Source organism: Oncorhynchus mykiss, chromosome 14 (genome assembly GCF_057628025.1).
Source record: "Oncorhynchus mykiss isolate SJ-2025 chromosome 14, ASM5762802v1, whole genome shotgun sequence".
Lineage (NCBI taxonomy): Eukaryota > Metazoa > Chordata > Actinopteri > Salmoniformes > Salmonidae > Oncorhynchus > Oncorhynchus mykiss.
In genome coordinates, this window is record NC_143035.1 from 4,232,077 (window position 1) to 4,250,691 (window position 18,615).

General features: G+C 47.3%; 1 protein-coding gene across 1 annotated transcript in view; it reads right to left on the bottom strand.

Moving 5' to 3' along the window:
* LOC110488577 (slit homolog 3 protein) overlaps window positions 1-18,615 on the bottom strand; it is a 206,978-nt gene that overhangs the window by 62,134 nt on the left and 126,229 nt on the right. The window contains 4 exon segments of the mRNA XM_090198173.1: window positions 1,487-1,631; window positions 2,523-2,686; window positions 5,238-5,309; window positions 18,518-18,589. Coding sequence (XP_090054299.1) covers window positions 1,487-1,631; window positions 2,523-2,686; window positions 5,238-5,309; window positions 18,518-18,589 — 453 coding nt within the window.

The following is an 18,615-nucleotide window of genomic DNA, read 5'->3' on the forward strand; positions in this document are numbered from 1 at the left end:
AGGCAGAATGAGAGAAGACACAGAGGTGAAGGGGTACACCTCTATGTGTCTGACTGAGTGCAGGGGCCTCCGCTGTGCTGGAGAGGAAGCCCAGCGTCCTTGAACAGTTCTAATAGGTTTGATTTGGCCCCTCATTGTTCGGGGGATAATTGTGTGGGGCTGCTCTGTTGGCTTCAGTGCAGCGGTTCTCAAAGTGGGTTCGCAGAGGTACTGCAGGGGTTCGCAGAGGTACTGCAGGGGTCCGTGGAGGTACTGCAGGGGTTCGCGGAGGTACTGCAGGGGTTCGCGGAGGTACTGCAGGGGTTCGCAGAGGTACTGCAGGGGTTCGCAGAGGTACTGCAGGGGTCCGTGGAGGTACTGCAGGGGTCCGTGGAGGTACTGCAGGGGTTCGCGGAGGTACTGCAGGGGTTCGCGGAGGTACTGCAGGGGTTCGCAGAGGTACTGCAGGGGTTCGCAGAGGTACTGCAGGGGTTCGCGGAGGTACTGCAGGGGTTCGCGGAGGTACTGCAGGGGTTCGCGGAGGTACTGCAGGGGTTCGCGGAGGTACTGCAGGAGTTCGCGGAGGTACTGCAGGGGTTCGCGACCAGATCTCTATTGGCCACGGGATCCATGGAATAAGTTAAAAGTGTGTAATACAATAACAATGTCATATTATTCTTCTACAATGCATGTTCTTAACCCTGGGCAACACGGGCCTGGGAAGCTCACAGGGATATCGGTATCCACAGTACAATTCTAATTTCTTCAACTCAATACCATTCCCCCCAATTTTTTATATATATATTGTTTTACACAAATGCACTGTAATTGAAGCTTTAAAACGGCCAAGTTTTTATTTTCCCGAATGGCAAAATGTGTAGAATTGCGGGATATTAGCTTTAAAGCTGCAACAGCAAAAGATAGCTCGGCCTCATGGGAAAATGAGCTTGAAAACTGCACATTTTTCTCTCCGATGCCAAGAGACTTGGTTCGTCCAGTCATATACTGCAGACGTCATAGTAAAACTCCTTGTAGGCTATTGCTATTCCACTCAAGTTGTGTTCTGATTATGACGGGGTCCCTGATGAATTTGCTAACACAAAAGGGTTCCTTGGGCCCCAAAAAGTTTGACAACCCATGCTCTAGTGGACCAACCGCCATCCAGCCAGTCAGTCAGAAATCCAGACAGTCAGCCAGCAATCAAGACAGTCAGCCAGCAATCCAGCCAGTCAGCCCAGAGGGTAGGAGAGGATGAATGTGCCTCAGTCTCAGTACAGAACATAGCCACCATGCACCTGAACAAGCAGCAGTAATGAGCATGTTAACTGATGTTGCTAATTGAGTTTGTTCCATTACTGGAGCAGAGGTAAGAAATAAACACACAGGACGTTTTGTACAATGTTAACTACACAATGTTCTGAGTGTAGGCTTCCTTCAATGAAGGGAGGCAAAGAGGGATACACATTAGTAAAAGTGGTAGTGACTGTTAAAAAGCTAGTACACTCACATCTCTACGATGCCCTCGGGCAGGTCGGCAGGGATCTCAGTCAGGCCCTTGTGACGACAGTCCACAATGTTGTTGTTACAGGTGCAGGAGATCGGACATACTGATGCCTGGGGAATACAGGTACGAGGCTCTGCCTGAGCTGGGCCTGAGAGAAAGAGAAAGAGAGAGAGAGAGAGAGAGAGAGAGAGAGAGAGAGAGAGAGAGAGCGAGAGAGACAGATAGAGAGAGAGAGAGAGAGAGAGAGAAAGAGGGTGGGCAAGAGAGAGAGAGTGATATAGAGGGGGTTTGGGGGGGGTGAGAGAGGGGGGGAGAGAAAGAGAGAGAGAAGGGGGGGGGCAGGCGGAGGGGGAGGATGGGGAGGAGGGGGACAGGGGGAGAGAGAGGGAGAGAGAGAGAGGGATATGGAGAGAGAGGGGGGGAGAGGATAGAGTGAGGGAGAGCAGATTATGCACACTTGAATACAAAATGAAATAAAAAGCTGAGTTAAAACCCCATGTGTCACGTTGAATCAGCTTAATAAAGCTCTAGAATAAGGAACATATATCAAAATAAAGGGCAGGAGATACAAGTCAATGACATAACATGGCTGTTTATTGCTGGCTGTAATAAAGCAGGGATAATCACCAGCACAGGGTATGCCTCTATCCATCTTTCTCTCCTCTCTCTTTGTCTCTCTCCCCCCCACCCCCCCTCTCTCTCCCCATCTCTGCTGTGTTATTGTCTTTATTTGCAGGTTAATTACGGGGCTGCCTCTAAGGCGGAGGACTGTATTTCTGCTGCGGCTGCCTGCTGGAGATTCATCAGCTGATTAATGGCTGCAGGGAGGGGGTGGGAGCTGTTCATTAGGCCCAACCGTGAACCCTTTTACCAATTACATCCTGGAGTCAATTAAAACAAGACCACCAACCGATTCCACTGATTCATTGGCTTTTCACTCCGCACTATAAAAGACTCTGTTCATTTGGAGATAACATGAGTAGATCTTGTGCTGTTTTTAGTACAGTGTGTTGTCATGGTGATTTCGTTTGGTGCATACCTGTGCAGGTGAAGTCTTTCTTCTGGACATCAGGGATGTTGAGGCCCCTCATGCTGGCGGGGGCCATGCACTGGGTGAAGGGGGCCAGGCCATGCCTCTGCCGCAGCCAGTCGGACAGCCAAGACAGGTGGCAGTCGCAGTGCAGATTGTTAGAGTGCAGACGCCTGCAAAGGGAGGAGCGGAGAGTGAGGGAACAGCAGTGGTCAGTGCAGGTTGTTGGCTGCAGAAGGTGGGAGGAGAGAGAGCCACAGTAGAGGGCCAGTGGCATGACATCACGCGTTAGAAAAATGACCACATCTAAGGCTGAGTAGAAGAATCCACTCACCGCAATACATGCCCCCAAATGTGTTTAGAGTGACAATGAAATTGACTTTTTTCTTAGGTCTGAGGCTGCCCAGCAGATGAAAAACATTTGGAGTTCTCATTTACTCATGGCTGCCCTGCTGTGTTTATGACTATGTGACTCCGCCGTCCTTGACAGAGATGCTGTGGTTGTCATATCCAAGACCGGCGCATAAAAGCGACTAATGTGAATCCATCTGCAGACGCAAGAATGGGCCCATTCTCTCAGCCAACACCTTCATTTCGTCAAGGTCTCCCTCAACAATATGGCAGCTCTCCCAAAGAAGCGGACAGGACACGACACACAGGGGCTAAATCACTATCTCTCAACAGTCATTACGAGACCGACTGGAGAGGAGCTGAAAGGAGAGGAAACAGGGGGAGCGAGGGGGGGGGGGGGGCTTGGCGGTAGGAGGAAGAGTCATGTCAGCAAATCAAAAAGTTACTTCAAAAAGTCTGGCAAATGAAATACGGGTGCGATCCGGTTAGGGGACAGGAATTGCTCATTGAGGATAACAGCGTGGGTTGTAGTTTTAATGGAGCTCTTCCCATTATAAATCCAGTTTATAGCCACCCGTTGTTCCGGATTAATTACACACGAGTGGGATTAGAGAGGTGGAGGGATGGAGAGATGAGCTCCACACTGAGACGGAGCATAGGGCTCATACACCACCGGTGGTCGGCTGTTGTGTGTCGGTGTGTGTGTGTGTGTGTGTCGGTGTGTGTGTGTGCGTGTGTGTGTATCGGTGTGTGTGTGTGTGTGTTTGAGTGAGGTGAGCTAGGTGTTCATCTTCAGAACCTGCACAAAAGGGCACCTCAGCTCACCCAGTGATCCACACAGACACACACTGTGAAAATTACTAGAGTAACTATCCCTTTCGCAGTAGGAGCCCTCACTCTCTATTTGTCCCGTTATTGAACGGTAACTTACCATGGGGTGATATCATTTGATCTAATTGAATGGCTGCTGGACAAAGCTGGTAAAAAGAGAGTGGGGGAGAGAAACAGAAAGAGAGAGAGAGAGAAACAGAGCGAGAGAGAGCGAGGGCAGAGGGGAGGTTAGCTAAGCTATTTCTTCAGAAACCTGGAGCCACCCCCCCCCCCCATCCCTGCTAAATGAATTACAGACATCTCTAAACATTTGATTTAATAAGTTGTTTTTACAAGCAGCAAATTCAATACAGAGATCTCAGGGATATTAGAGCCAGAAAATGCAGTACAAAGGAACTGGGAGCCAGGGATGTAGGGGCGGGTGGGGTAGGGGGAAGCAGGGGGAGCCTCGGCTCAGATAATTCAATACTGGCCAGGGAGCAGAAGGCCGGCCATCCCAGCGTCAGCAAATTCAATTCTGAGGAGGCGAGGAGGAGGCGAGGGGATAGGGATGGGGAGACTGCTGAGCCATGGGGCTTGTAGCAGAGCGGACAGCTCTAAGCTCCAGACCTCAGGCCCCCGAGGAGCCCAGGCAGCAGGCAGGAAAAGAGATGATTATTGGGGAGGCTGGAGTCTGGAGGCTGGGGTCTGGAGGGGAGGACACCGCAGGGTCACAGGGTCACAAGCCACTGCGGGTCTGAGATGGGTCCCGAGCGTCAAAGGCCGTCTGTCTGTCTGTCTGCCCGTCTACTGCGGACACCCTCTTACTATTTATGGTCCCCTTGGACAGTGCAGCAGTGGAACAACTCACACCACATGGTAATAATAACCAAAGTATCCCAGAGCCCACTGCTTAATAACCAAGGTCAGCCGCAGAAGAGAAACATCCCGGCAAGGTAGAGCACTATGTCATTATTATGTATTGATTGTGGTTGGGGAGATAATGTGAGTGAAATGGGTACAGTGACAAAGTCATGCACAACACAGATCTCAGGGGACAGAGACAGATACAGGGTCTGCTCCCTCAGACCCCCCCAGGGGTTTCTAGGTAAACAACCCCAGTGAGCTGGCGTGCCATCGACCCTGGCGACCGGGGACGCCCCTCCCCCCACCCGCCCAATCACTCATCAGAGTTGCCCCAGGGTCGATCCAGGGATTGAACACAACAATGTCTTTGACCCAGGGTTTTTATAGGGAGTCAGAACTCGTGAACTTAAAGAAAGTTGTGCCTTGTTGAGGTAATGGGGCTCGAACGATTATGAGCATGAAACAACGGAGAGATAACCACTCATTATGGAATAATAATCTTCTGAGATAGATCCTGTTTCCACTCAGCCACTTGGTGGTATTTCACAATGTCTGCATCCCACATGGCACCCTATTCAATACACAGTGCACTACTTTCAACCATGGCCATAGGTCTCTGGTCGAAAGTTGTGCACTGTACAGGGAATAAGGTAGCATTTGGGACACATCCAAATGGTATCCTCGTCATATACTCACAGAGTCCGCAGCTTGGGCATGTGGTTGAAGCTGGACAGAGGGATGAGGGTGATGTTGTTGTTGTTGAGGGTGCTGCAAGAGAGAGACCGACAGTACATTTAGAAACAATAGCCACAATCCACAAAGACAGTCATTGGGTTTCACAAGTAGAAAGAAAGGCATAGGAGTAAGAAAGTAGCACACTCTTCTAAAGAAATGAGCAAAAAGAAAACACAAGTAATGGACAACGAGCAGCCTACAGTCTAAACAGACAGTCTACTGTGTCTATCTCAGTGCATCCAGAGGTGATATACAGGGCATTCGGAAAGTGTTCAGACCCATTCCCTTTTTTTCCGCAGTTTGTTGATGTTACGGTCTTATTCTAAAATGGATTAAATTAATTGTTTTCCTCATCAATCTGCACACTTAACACCCCATAATGACAAAGCGAAAACAGGTTTTTCGAAAATTGTTCTATTTGATTACAAATAAAAGTATTCACACCCTTTGCTATGAGACTTGAAATTGAGCTCAGATGCATCCTGTTTCCATTGATCATCCTTGAGATGTTTCTACAACTTGATTGGAGTCCACCTGTGGTAAATTAAATGGATTGGACATGATTTGGAAAAGTACACACCTGTCTATATAAGGTTCCGCAGTTGACAGTGCATGTCAGAGCAAAAACCAAGCCATGAGGTCGAAGGAATTGTCTGTAGAGCTCCGAGACAGGATTTTGTCGAGGCATAGTTCTGGGGAAGGCTACCGAAAAAATTCTGCAGCATTGAAGGTCCGTTTGGAACCACCAAGATTCTTCTTAGAGATGGCCGCCCGGCCAAACTGAGTAATCGGGGGAGAAGGGCCTTGGTGACCAAGAATCTGGTCACTCTGACAGAGCTCCAGAGTTCCTCTGTGGAGATGGGAGAACCTTCCAGAAGGACAACCATCTCAGAACTCCACCAATCAGGCCTTTAAGGTAAAGTGGCCAGACAGAAGCCACTCCTCAGTAAAAGGCACATGACAGCCCGCTTGGAGTTTGCCAAAAAGCACCGAAAGACAAGATTCTCTGCTCTGATGCCAAGCGTCGCATGTGGAGGTAACCTGGCACCATCCTTACGGTGAAGCATGGTGGTACCAGCATCATGCTGTGGGGATGTCTTTCAGTGGCAGGGACTGGGAGACTAGTCAGGACCGATGGAAAGATGAACGGAGAAAAGTACAGAGAGATCCTTGATGAAACCCTGCTCCAGAGCGCTCAGGACCTCAGAGTGGGGTGAAGGTTCACCTTCCAACAGGACAATGACCCTAAGCACACAGCCAAGACAACGCAGGAGTGGCTTCGGGATAAGTTTCTGAATGTCCTTGAGTGGCCCAGCCAGAGTCTGGACATGAACCTGAACGAACATCTCTGGAGAGACCTGAAAATAGCTGTGCCGTGATGCTCCCCATCCAACCTGACAGAGCTTGAGAGGATCTGCAGAGAAGAATGGGAAAAACTCCCCAATATTTCAGTATTTTTTTTATTTTACACATTTGCAAAAAAAATCTAAAAACAGTTTTTGGTTTGAAAATTGTATTGTAAAATGTAATCAATTTTAGAATAAAGCTGTAAACATAATGGAAACATGGAAATAGTGAAGGGGTCTGAATATTTTCCAAATGCACTGTAGCTAAGTAGCAGAAGCAGTGTTACCCTTCTCAATCACCCAGAAGGGGTGTATTCATTAGCAAACAAGTGTTTCTACTGGACAAATTCAGGTCGGTCCCTGCCCATTTGGTTCCTATTGAAGACACCCAGGTGCAACAGGTTTGTTTGAACAGCACAAAGGTTCTTGTTAGAGAAACTGGATGGTGCCTGTTGTTCACAGCATTACTGTTCATCCACACCTCATCCCTTGCCTGCCTGTCTGCTTGTGTTGTGGGCCATATGATGCTGCTGGTGCTGGCGTGTCCACAACAGCGTGTAATAAGCTTTAGCACAACGATGATATTATCAGCAGCAGCATGCGGAGGGAGGCAGCAGTAATTCCCTTTCTCTCCATCCAGCAACAGTAACTGTGAATAGTACTACTTAGCAGACTTAAGTCTTGTAATCTAGCCGTCCCACCCCTCCGTCACTAGATATCCCCCTCCACCTCCACCCGTCCCCTCTGCACCACCTCCCTGGGAAGTGTTAATGTGCACCTGTTATTTCTAAATTTGGGGCTTTAATGGTTCCCGGATCGGCTCGGTAGCTAGAAACAGAAAGTGCTGAGTCCTGTCGGCGAGACGACGTTACGGGCGGAGCAGGAGGCTAGTTTTACAGCGTCTTACTGTACTATTACTGGTAATAAGGGGTTTAGCGGGACTAGAGAGGATGCCGATCGCAGCAGATCCTCAGAGTGGAGTGGACGAGAGTAAAGACTGGCCTGCTGGTTTTCACAGTTCATGCATGTTTTAAGGAAAGTGGATGGGAGCACCGGGCAGCGGCCACTGGTGTGACGCCATGTATCAACTCTCACCGTAACAGGCCGATTCAAACCCATAAAGGAGAGAGGAGGAAGACGGATATGACTACAACACGGCGTGGTTCAACATATCTGTGTTCAGATTTCTAATTCGACCAGTGGAAAATCCCCATCAAGGCAACAGCAAAGCTGCAAAAAAACTAGGGTCGCATGAAAACAAAGTGAAGGAAAAAAATCCCCTAAAATAAAATACTTGTGGAATTTTAAATGATGTTTTCATATTTATTTTGGAAGCAATCAGCAGGGGGAACACTTTATTAAGAACGAGGGGGGGAAAGGCAACCAAATGGCAAGGAAAATGATTGTTATTCCACAATTAAATTATATACGGGGCGGAATCACCCTTGTCAGTGCTGACCAAATTGGCACTTCTAGTGAGGAGAGTAACTCCATCCCACTTGTCAAGGCCATTGTGGCTCTCAGGCTCATCTGGCTTAGAACTACTGCTGGGTTTTTGCCACAGTGGAGGGAAGGAGGGAAGGAAGGAGAGAGAGGGCGGGAATGAGCGAGAGAGAGAGAGAGAGTAGGACAGAGAAAAAGGGAATGAGAGAGGGAGAAAGACAGAGGGAGGAAAGAAAAAAAGAGAGAAAAGAGAGAACATGGGTCGGGGATGGGTCTGGCTGGGACGAAGGGAGCAACGCCCTGGTAAAACCCTGTAATATTGAACCATCAACAGGGGAAAATGGCCTCTGCCCAGGAAGGACACTCACTTATCTCTCCCCCCGCCCCCACCGGCCAGAGAGAGGTTTTCCAAGGAGCTGGCTGTCATGATAACGAGGAACCAGAAACCACTCAAGAGTTAGAGGCCAACGTGTTCAGCTACATCCATATTTCAACATGGTCGTTTTTTAACATTGTCCGGGCCTGGAGGGCATTTAGCCATACGGTTCACAATTGATCCGATTTACTGGGGGGCCCTGTGCAATTTGTCCTGATTACAGTAATCACACAGACATGACAGAACTTCTCCCGTATGTCGACTACAAGAGAGGCAGTATCTCAATTACGCACAACAGCTCTTTCAAGGTCTTTGTCTGCCTAGTTAAAATCCACTAACCTGCTAATCTAATATTGGAACATTAGAAAATGACCTAATGGCAAAATATGTTGAATTCCTAAATCTGTTGGAGCTGACATTAGCCTCTCAGGCATGTCTGTCTGTCACCGGGGGAACGTAATCTGTTGTGTAGTGTAATGTAGTGCTGTATAGGGCCCCTATCTCTGTCCCCAGCCAGGGAGGCAGTGATGGAGCTGAGTCTTTACCAGCAGCCCATGAGGTTGATGCTATCGCATGTTGTCTATAGGGCCTGCGGAGTCTGATCACTGCCCCAGCCGTCAATCCCTCTTTCTCCTTGCTCTCTCTCTCTCTCTCTCTCTCTCTCTTTCAATCTCTCTCCCTCTCTCTCACACTCTTCTCCCCTCAGGCCGCTCCCTCTCGCCCCTCTGCTTCCTCCTCTTCCTCTCTCGCCCCTCTATCCCCGTCGTCCTTCTCCGCCTCTCTCTCTCTCTTTTTCCTCCCCACTCCGTCCTTCTCTCACTCTTTCCGGCTGCAACCGTTGGAGACCGCCGCTGTTCCTGATACCTCTCTTTCCTTCTCCCCTCCACTAACGGCCATGTTCTACTGACACACTCTCTCCCTCTCCCTCTCCCTCTCTCTCTCCCTCTCTCTCTCCCTCTCTCTCTCTCTCTCTCTCTCTCTCTCTCCCTCTCCCTCTCCCTCTCTCTCTCCCTCTCTCTCTCCCTCTCTCTCTCTCTCTCTCTCTCCCTCTCTCTTTCTCTCTCTCCCTCTCTCTCTCTCTCTCTCTCTCTCTCTCCCCCCCTCTCTCTCTCTCTTTTATTCAGCTTTTTACGTTTGGTTATTTTCCCCCGTCTTGAATCTGCACAACATGAATTAGCGCAAGTTATTTACTTCCTGATTGAACCCCTACTGAACTAATGATTCTTAACGAAAGCAGGGGATGCTAGCTGAGTTCATACAATGCTCCAGGAAGACAATGGCGCCTATGTGTCTCGATTATGTAGCCTCTAGGCTTTTTTTAATGGGATCAATAGAGTATCCTGAATTATAGCTTGTTGTGTAGTGGAACAATGTTACTTCATGATTTTCTTTAGAGCTCCATCGATGTCCTGGTCATAGGATTATTCTTTTATTAACTGACCCCATTACTTCTCCTTAAAACAGAGACAGGCTCTGTCCGAGGTACGTTGTTCTCCGATATTTTTCCAGTGCGATTTCTTTCTTCGCTCTCTGCCATGCTAAGAAAGCTTTCCCACAGTTGCAAAAAGGACTACTTTGGGGTCTCGAGTGCTCTCTGCCTCTCTCCAGACCCTCATTAAGGCTTTTTGGAGAGGGCCCCTGGATACGTCACTTCTCTTTTTTTTAAAGGACACAGAGAGGGGGGCTGGGGCTGCAGTGGCTGGTGGGTAAGACAGGGCTGGAGCGGAGCAGTGGGAGGGAGGGTAGGGCTGGGATGGACAGGAGGAGTGCATACGGCTCAGTGGAGCTGACTCAGTTACAGAGACTCACAGAGGCTTGAAATCAGGGGCCTGAGAGACACGCAATGCGACATGACGGTGTCATCATCGGCAGCACACTGCTCTGCCATGGTGTGTGTGTATGTATGTGTGTGTGTGAATGTGACAGAGAGTGTATTTCAGGAGGTAGGTGAAGAGATTTTTCCCCCCAACCTCTTTGACTGTTCTCTCGGCGGGCACATTAGAGTGGCACATTGTAATATCTGAGGGGGCGAGAGGTGAAGTTTCCCACGGGCTCCTGGCCATTTCTCCCTCACAATGAGTGTGTGTGTGTGGGGGGGGGGGGGGGGGGGGGGGGGGGCTGATTTAAGACTCTGGTTCCTTCCCAGGAACAACCAGAGTGAATTCCCTCTCTCTCTTCATCTTCATCATCTCACTAAGCCTCCCTAAAGACACAGTGAGAGTGTGTGTAGAGTGTGTGTGTAGAGTGCGTGTGTGTAGAGGGTCTGCTTTAAAGAAGCCTTGAGTGTTTGAACCAGGCAATCTGCATGTTCCGTCTGTGTGTGCGTGCGTGCGTGCGTGCGTGTGTGTTTGTGCATGTGGCTCTTCTCTTCCAGAGTCCCATAGTTGTCTCAGATGCCTTCCCTCCCTGTGAGGAGTGACATTTCCACCATGTTGCCATGGAACTCTGGAACAATCCACCACCACCAACACAACAGCCAATGGCACGGCGGCAGCAGCGTCTGAGGCAGCGGGCTGAGAAGTGTCGAGGCAGCGGTGGAGTTTACAGAACAGGCCTGGAGTTTTTGGGGCCTTGATGTCAAAACAAATGAGCAGAGTGCCTCCAGATGAGGCCTCATTTCATTACGGCCATCGTAACTCAGCCACCACTTGTTTGCGGCGTGGCGGAATCCAATCCGAAAGGGATGGAAATGTTTGCCTTTGTTTTGCTTAGCGTGGAGGGCTCAGCTAAAGCACAAAGGCGCAATCAGATGCCGTTGAACTCGCAGATGACAAACATAGAAATAACATGAGCTGCAGCTCAAGACCCTGTCCACGTGGTTCGTGTCTAAGTGAGGGCTTATGAGAGACAAAAGAAAACTGTGAGGCGCTTGGGCATGTGGACATTATCTTATCCAATAGAGACATGCTTTATGGATCCGGAAAATGTAATCGGCAATGGAGAGTAGGGCGGAGGGAGGAGGAGAGAGGAGGGTGGAGGGATGAGGAAAGACAAGAGAGGGGGACGAGAAAAAGAGAGGCGGATTCAGCTTTTGGTTCTGTAGATGGAGGGCACTCAGTATTAGCCAGTCACATACTGCAGCAAGAGGCACATGTAGGACGGACAGACAGACAGAGAGAGAGACATGAGTGCCGAGCCATTGATGAGGCCATTACAGCTTAAATGAGGACAGATTGAATCTAAGCTGTTCCCATCCCTTTTTGTCCTGGCATACAGGAGCGAGTGATTAATTGTGCATTGGGTTGGCTCTGCTGGGACACGATGGGGTCGTTCCTCTCTCTCCTCCTCTCTCCTTCTGCTCCCTACCGCCACTGCGCTGCTTTGGCGCAGTCACACCACCCAGAGATATCGTAAGGGCCACGTCTGGTGGCAAGGCAATTTCCTGTGCTTGAAACTGCTGTTTGCGAGCTAATGACAGACCCCCCCCCCCTCACTCGTCAACCCCCCCTTCTCTCCCTCTCACTTCCCCTCTCTCTCTCTCACTCTCTCGCCCTCCATCTCTATCTCCATCTCTCTTTCTCTGCCTGCTATCTGACTCATAAAGACTATTCTATTGGCTGAATGCAACCTTTCAATCAGACCACACTGAGGTAAAGACTGATTTGTCCTTTGGGAGGCACACTGGTGTTGGGGATTATAAATGCATGGAATATCTGATTCACACAGAAGACTCAGTCCCTGACAGTCTCTTCTCTCTTTCTATCCCTCTACCCCCCCTCTCTCTCTTTTTATACTCAATCTCTCTGTCTCCCTCTCTACCCCTCTCTCTCTCTCTCTCTGGGTTATGTGCTCCTCAGTGAGCTACAACTGGGCCTCCATCTCTATAGCCACAGAAAGGCATTAATCAAGAGGAGTCATCAGCAGTGTTTATGACATAGAAGTGAGGTCAGAGAGGATACAGACCGAGGGGCAAGGAGACTGAGGCTAGGTCAGGTCACATCAATTCCCTGGAAACGTCAACGATCGCCTGGCCAAGGTACAGCTGACTGACTTAAATGCCAGGTAAAGGCCAGCCAAACCAAAAGCACTGAATAGCAAAAACATTATATTTTTGACCCGGTCCCTGTATATAAAAAAATATTTTTCTGAACCAATGCATTTAGGTTTCGATCAAACACCCACGCGTCTCGCCCTAGACGGCTCTGGAACCAAAATGCAGCCACAGAAATGCGATAGTTTCTTGTGATCACCACAGCTCGGAGCAAATGAGCCGCACTGCATTTAACATAACAGTACTACTCCGCCTCACCCGCTAACACTCTCACCATACAGCATCCATTCAGTCTGGTTCTCCACAGTCAAATCACAACCAGGTCCAACAATGCACTTTCAACAGTTCAAATAAATGACACTGAGTCAACTCCGAAGGCAGTAGGCAACAAGGCAGGAAGGGTGGTGGGGGTGGGTGTCCCCCCTGGTTGGTGTATGTTGGCATGCCTTGGGTCTTCGTGTGAGAGAGGTGCTTACCACTCACCAGCGGGTCCAAAACATCATTAAAGTCTACTCATATTAAAGAGGGCATCTGTAACCTCAAAATAAAATAACAGCAAGAATAACAGTAATAGAAGAGAATGCGGTATCAAACAAGCCTGGTGAATCAGTGTTAACATAAAGTGAAGGGAGTCTATGTCCCCATTCGGCTGGTTATGAAGTAGCTAAATCACTCTAGTTGGAACACGGAGGCCCCTGTCAAAAAGTCAGGGAAATGCAGAGGGCACACATTGACAAATGACAGTGTTTGGCAGGGCGGAAGGAGTTGGAGGAGGAGGGGGGAGGTCGTTTGTGGTAATGTGAAAACTTGGTCCCTCCCTCTTCTTATCAATGCGTGATGAGGTGAAAGTCACCTTGAGATACCTAGCATGGAAATGTCTCAGCGGCACTTCCATTCCTCATAAAAAAATGACAGAGCCCGGTAGGTCGGCACAAAAAAAAAAAAAAAAAAAAAAAAAAAAGAGAGAGAGTTCATTGAGAGACAGAATTTTCTGTACAAAAAGTGGTCATTAAATATGCAGCGGCCCCTCTGTTCTGGAGAGTGCAGCGGGAGGGGGGGGGGCGATGGAAGATGGCAACGCACCACTCTGGTAAGAACACAGGGGTTTCCGTAGACGACCTGCGGGCTCTTTGGCTTTTCAAAGAGCATTTCAGACTTGTATAGATTTGTAACGGCTAAAGGACAGATTTAACAAATTACGTAAACGTTATAACCAAGAAAATAATGTACAAATAACATTTCTGCCAGTTTAATTCCTAACAATATTGCAAATCAGATTTTTATCATATTAGTTTTCACAAGTATAATCTAATTGTTCTCTCTCAGTTAAGAAATGATAAGCCATATTCACCACCAGTTAATTGAGGGTAATATTTGCTTGACCAGTGTTCTAATAAAATGTTAGTATTTTGATTCTTTTGATTAATTTGCCTAGTGAAACTTACACTTGACAAGTATCTTCAAGGACATCTTGACATAAAAGCGGCATTTATTCAAATCAAATGTCCTAAGAGCAGAAACCATCCGATGAATAATCATCAAAGAATCAGTGGCATATTGGCCCGTCCATCCCCTCCACCCAGCAGTATGTTGGCCCACCATGCAGTGTGCTCTGCTGGCACCCAACCCTGTTCTCCATCTCATTGAGATGCAAGGCATGCCCAATATAAGAAAATGTCCGAGATAGCTTTGAAGTCATTAGTTCAGTCATTAGCACATTTATGTTAAATCCAAATTACAATTCATCACCAGAAAGGGCCGATCATTTATTTTGTGTTGCTTGGCAGACGTTAAACTGTATTCAGTCATTGGAAGTCACAGAGCTGCACTCATTACGGAGGCCTATTTAGTCCTCCACTAAATCAGCTCTTATTCATTAGTAACTTGGGGGAATGCTTAACATCTAACACAAAGCTGACGTGATTGTATAAGGAATTCTTCTCAGGAGAAATAGGCAGAGACTTTTGTATTGGTTGTTTTCTATGATCAGAGACATTTCTCAGGCACCCATGCATCAATAGGAATGAGGCCTTTGAAATGACTTGTTTATGTCTTTTTTTTTTTTTTTAAGTTTAACGATCATTGTGATTAGAAACATCACATGTGTCGACCACCCCAATTTCTGTTTTTTAAGAGGGGTATTTGGACACAATGTTTTCTTGAGATCAAAGGAGCACCTATATATCACTTTTCTTGACAGCTTCAATAAAAATATTGTGTCCATCTGACTGTGAGTGTAAATTCATTTCATCAACCAGTTTCTATTTATATACTGTAAAATTCCCAATGTTCTTTTTGGGGTTTTTCCCTCCTGGACAAAACACATACCAACATATTTCCGTTTTTTTTTTTTTTAACAATGTTGTTCTCCAAAATACTTTGTAAAAACATGGTGGTCTGACAATGTGGAACAAACATGGCTGGTCATGGAGAAATTTGTTACATCAATAATACATTATCTTTGCTTTTCCCTCTTTACCACAGGCTCTTAGAAGGCACCGATAGTTCCCATGCCAGATCTAATAGAAGAATAAATTAAAAAAAATACCCAGTAAGGAACAGTTTTAGTGCAGTGATACCCTTTGATCGTATCCACATGAAAGAGAGAGGATCTCATCTATGAGTTCAATTCAAAGGCTAGAAGATGGCACAAGTACAAATACACTGACATACACTGGCTATCAGGAGAGATGGTGCATCTTCTGCACCATGGACAAGAACCAAATGTAATTTCAATTCTACACTGTTACACTGGGCAATAGATATAGGCCTGAACATCAAATGCTTTCTGGTACGGTATATACCGTATACCGGAGTATTTGGAAAAAGCCACGGGTTGGTTTTTCAATACCGTCAAAAATATTTATTTGAGGTTTTTCAATAAATTGTCATATTTGAAGCTACTTATTTAAATTAAAACCTGCAGTCACCTTGTGCAACACACGTTAGGAGTTAAAGCAGATTGCATTCTTCATTTAACCTGTTATTTTACATTATGAAGCTTACCGTCGTCGATCCCCAGAACAGTTGAGCCAGTCACGTGCCTGTTTGTAAATAGCACAACGGGAGACGGCGGGAGCTGTTGAGACCACAGCGTTCTATATCTATCAGCGAGTCTCTGTTGTGCAGCGCACATGAGGTGATGAAGTTACACTTGTATGCAATTCACTACTAAATGTTTGCCGTCAGAAGTCAAAGAGCTCTGGATGAGTTGTCTGTACAGCTGCCATTTCTTTCCCCTGTGGTTCCTACATGCATTTGTTTCTCCTTTGTTCTTCTCCCGTCTGCTCCGTGTGCATATGCTGCTCTTCTTTCAGGAAAGCATGCATCACAACTTCGTTCATTTGCACAATTTCTCTCGTTCACTTTCGCTTGTAAATGTCCACACTCACCGAAAATGACATTCGGTAGCTACTAACTATGCGTGTAGGAGCTGGATTTGCTTGCCTTTGCAATTAGTTTATGTTCGTTTTCGCTAGTTAGCATTTAGCTAACAGCATCTACATGATTTTGCTATTCGTTTGCACTACTTTTGTTAGCATTCTTGTAATAGAGGCCCTTTGGGCTTTTCTTGCATTTTTAGCGCCACCTTGTATGCTATGCCAGTAATAGCGTAAATCCAGGGATAAGAGAATGACAGTATGACAATATGAAAAGCTGGATACCGCTGAACTTACTGTATCTATTCGGAAAATGTGTTACAGATGTATGATCTTAATTTGATCACTCTTTTGTTGCGGAGAATCTTCCCGCACTTGCAGTGTAATTTAGGTTTAAAAAGGCTTCTAAAGTATGTAATTTCCACTTTGAAATGTCAGACTTGATTTGCACTAATGAAAAATGTATTGCCCAACTAATTTTTTTTCTCCATTAATTATAATCCACATAATAATTCACATTTCCTGTTGCTGCAGCATTATTTTCCTGCTGTAGCAAATTAAGATCCTACATTTGTAGGTACACTGCCATAAAATCGAACACTTTGTTTCATTCTAAAACAGAGAAAATCTCTCAAAGAAAAAGCCTAATCTACCAAGAGTGCCTAACCTAATTACAATGAAGGCAATCAATGCCTAGTGCTCCAGTCAAATCAGTGCTGTAGTGGTTCTTGGAGAAGTGGGTATACTCAAACTTTGCCCCCAAAAAATCCCAAAACGGCCTGCCCGGCGAAGTAATGGTGCCCTGTGTGAAAAATTATATGAGAAACAGTGACATGTATTCTAAAATGATAACCCAAGACGTACCGTGATAGCAAGCTAATAGTAGGCCTACTATTGAAACAGATAAATTAGGCTGTCAACTGAGTCAGAAATCCACAGGTTTCAGATTTGTTAAATTTTTTTTCTTCAGTCACACTTAAAAAATGTAAAATAAATAAATAAATGAAAACAACCAAATGTTATGTTCTAAGTCCACAACAATGCTTAAACCACATCAGGAGACCACTTCTGTGATCTGGGAAAAATCAAAGACATTTAGATTTTTGAGTGTAGTTACTACTTTGGTAACGCATCAGTGGGGATTAAGAAGTGAGTATTCATAATGCCCACTGAAAGAAAAAGTGAGCATACGGCCTACGCCTGTGTATACCCACCACTACGGCACTTAGTCCAATTATCTCCGTTTCAGCTGCATGGACATATGGGCGAATTATCATCTTTAAATAACATCTTCACATTCTCCACTGACGTCCGCTTCGTCATGGGCTCTGGTCGAGCACGAGGAAGGTGCAGTATTGTTCGTGAAAATTGAATCCACACACGCTGACTTTTATGTCTGGTCTGCTCAGCCGACTAACGCCATCTCATCTCCATCGTGCCATTTTGTGCTGTGGTCATGAAACCATCGCTAGCCGCTCTATGAGCCAAGGCAAGGCAGAGGGAGGAGGACAATTAGAATGAACAGCCAGTCCAGCAGCAGGATTACTATCCTTCATTCAAACATATCCTGCACTGCCTTTGAGCACAGCCCTAATATGAGCACCTCAAGTGAGTTCTCTGTGTTAACAAACCAACCAGCTTTTTTGCAGGTTTTCTGTAAAGCCGGCGGGTGAGACTGACTGTATGTCTCTCTTGGTCACAAAATGAGCCCTGCTCTAACAGAGGGGGGGGGGGGGGGGGGTGACAACTGCATTTTGTGCCCTGCCAATGAGCTGATGGATGGGCTAGTATCTGGGAAATGTCTATCTCCCCCAGCAATACTGTCCTGTACTGTCCTATCATATCCTTAGTAGTGCTGCCTGGGCTATCTTCACTGTGCTAGGGCTGGAGGTGCCTCCAGAGAATCCCTCTGCACCAGGACGTAACAGCCTGGGGGGCTGCAGGGGTATATACTCCCCCCCCGGCGCTCAGACCAGTCCGGACCGTACAGGTACAGACCCCCCCCAGTAACACCCTCAGCCACAGGGAAGAGTTTCAGACACGGTGCTACAGTACAGCAGCAGCTCACCAGCCAAATGCAACAGTGTCTGTCAGGCCAAGTACTGAGTCTAGTTTAAATCTTTACACTACGACAGAGGACACAAGCTAAGCCTATGGTTTTCCTCCTGAGTTGTTACAATGCATGACACTATTCCCTGACAAGGTTCTGAATGTTTTGGAATATCCAGACATGCCTACATCACACCACAGCAGACGACCGTAGAACTCGTTTCAACGGGCAACAGTGCACGGACGGGGGGGGGGGGGGGGGATGCGTTGAAAAGTGACAAGCAAAATAAGGCGCCTTGCAAGGCACTAGCTAGCAGCTTAATGTCACAGTGCAGCACGGAGCGACAAATGAGCCTGTGCAAAACCGCGGTCACACAGTCGACACGGAGAAACAGAAGACACGCGGCGGACAGACAGACTAACACGTCAGGAGGATGACACTATCACCGCTGCCGCTGGCAGAATGCACAGGTAGGCACGCCGCGCTGCTGCGGCTTCACATGCAACACACTTTGCCCTTGGGGGACATTCAACAGAAAACACAGGGAGATAGAGAGATAGCGAGAGGGGGGGGGGGGGAAAGAAGAGGGAAGAGCAGGAGAGGTCCCTGCAGATGAGAGGAGAGGAGGAAGGGTAAGAGGAGGAGGGGGACTCACAGTATCTCCAGATCGCGGAGGGCTCGGAAGGCTCCATCTTCGATACAGCTGATGTGGTTGCTGTCCAGTTGCCTGAGGAGAGATTAGAGACAGGAGTC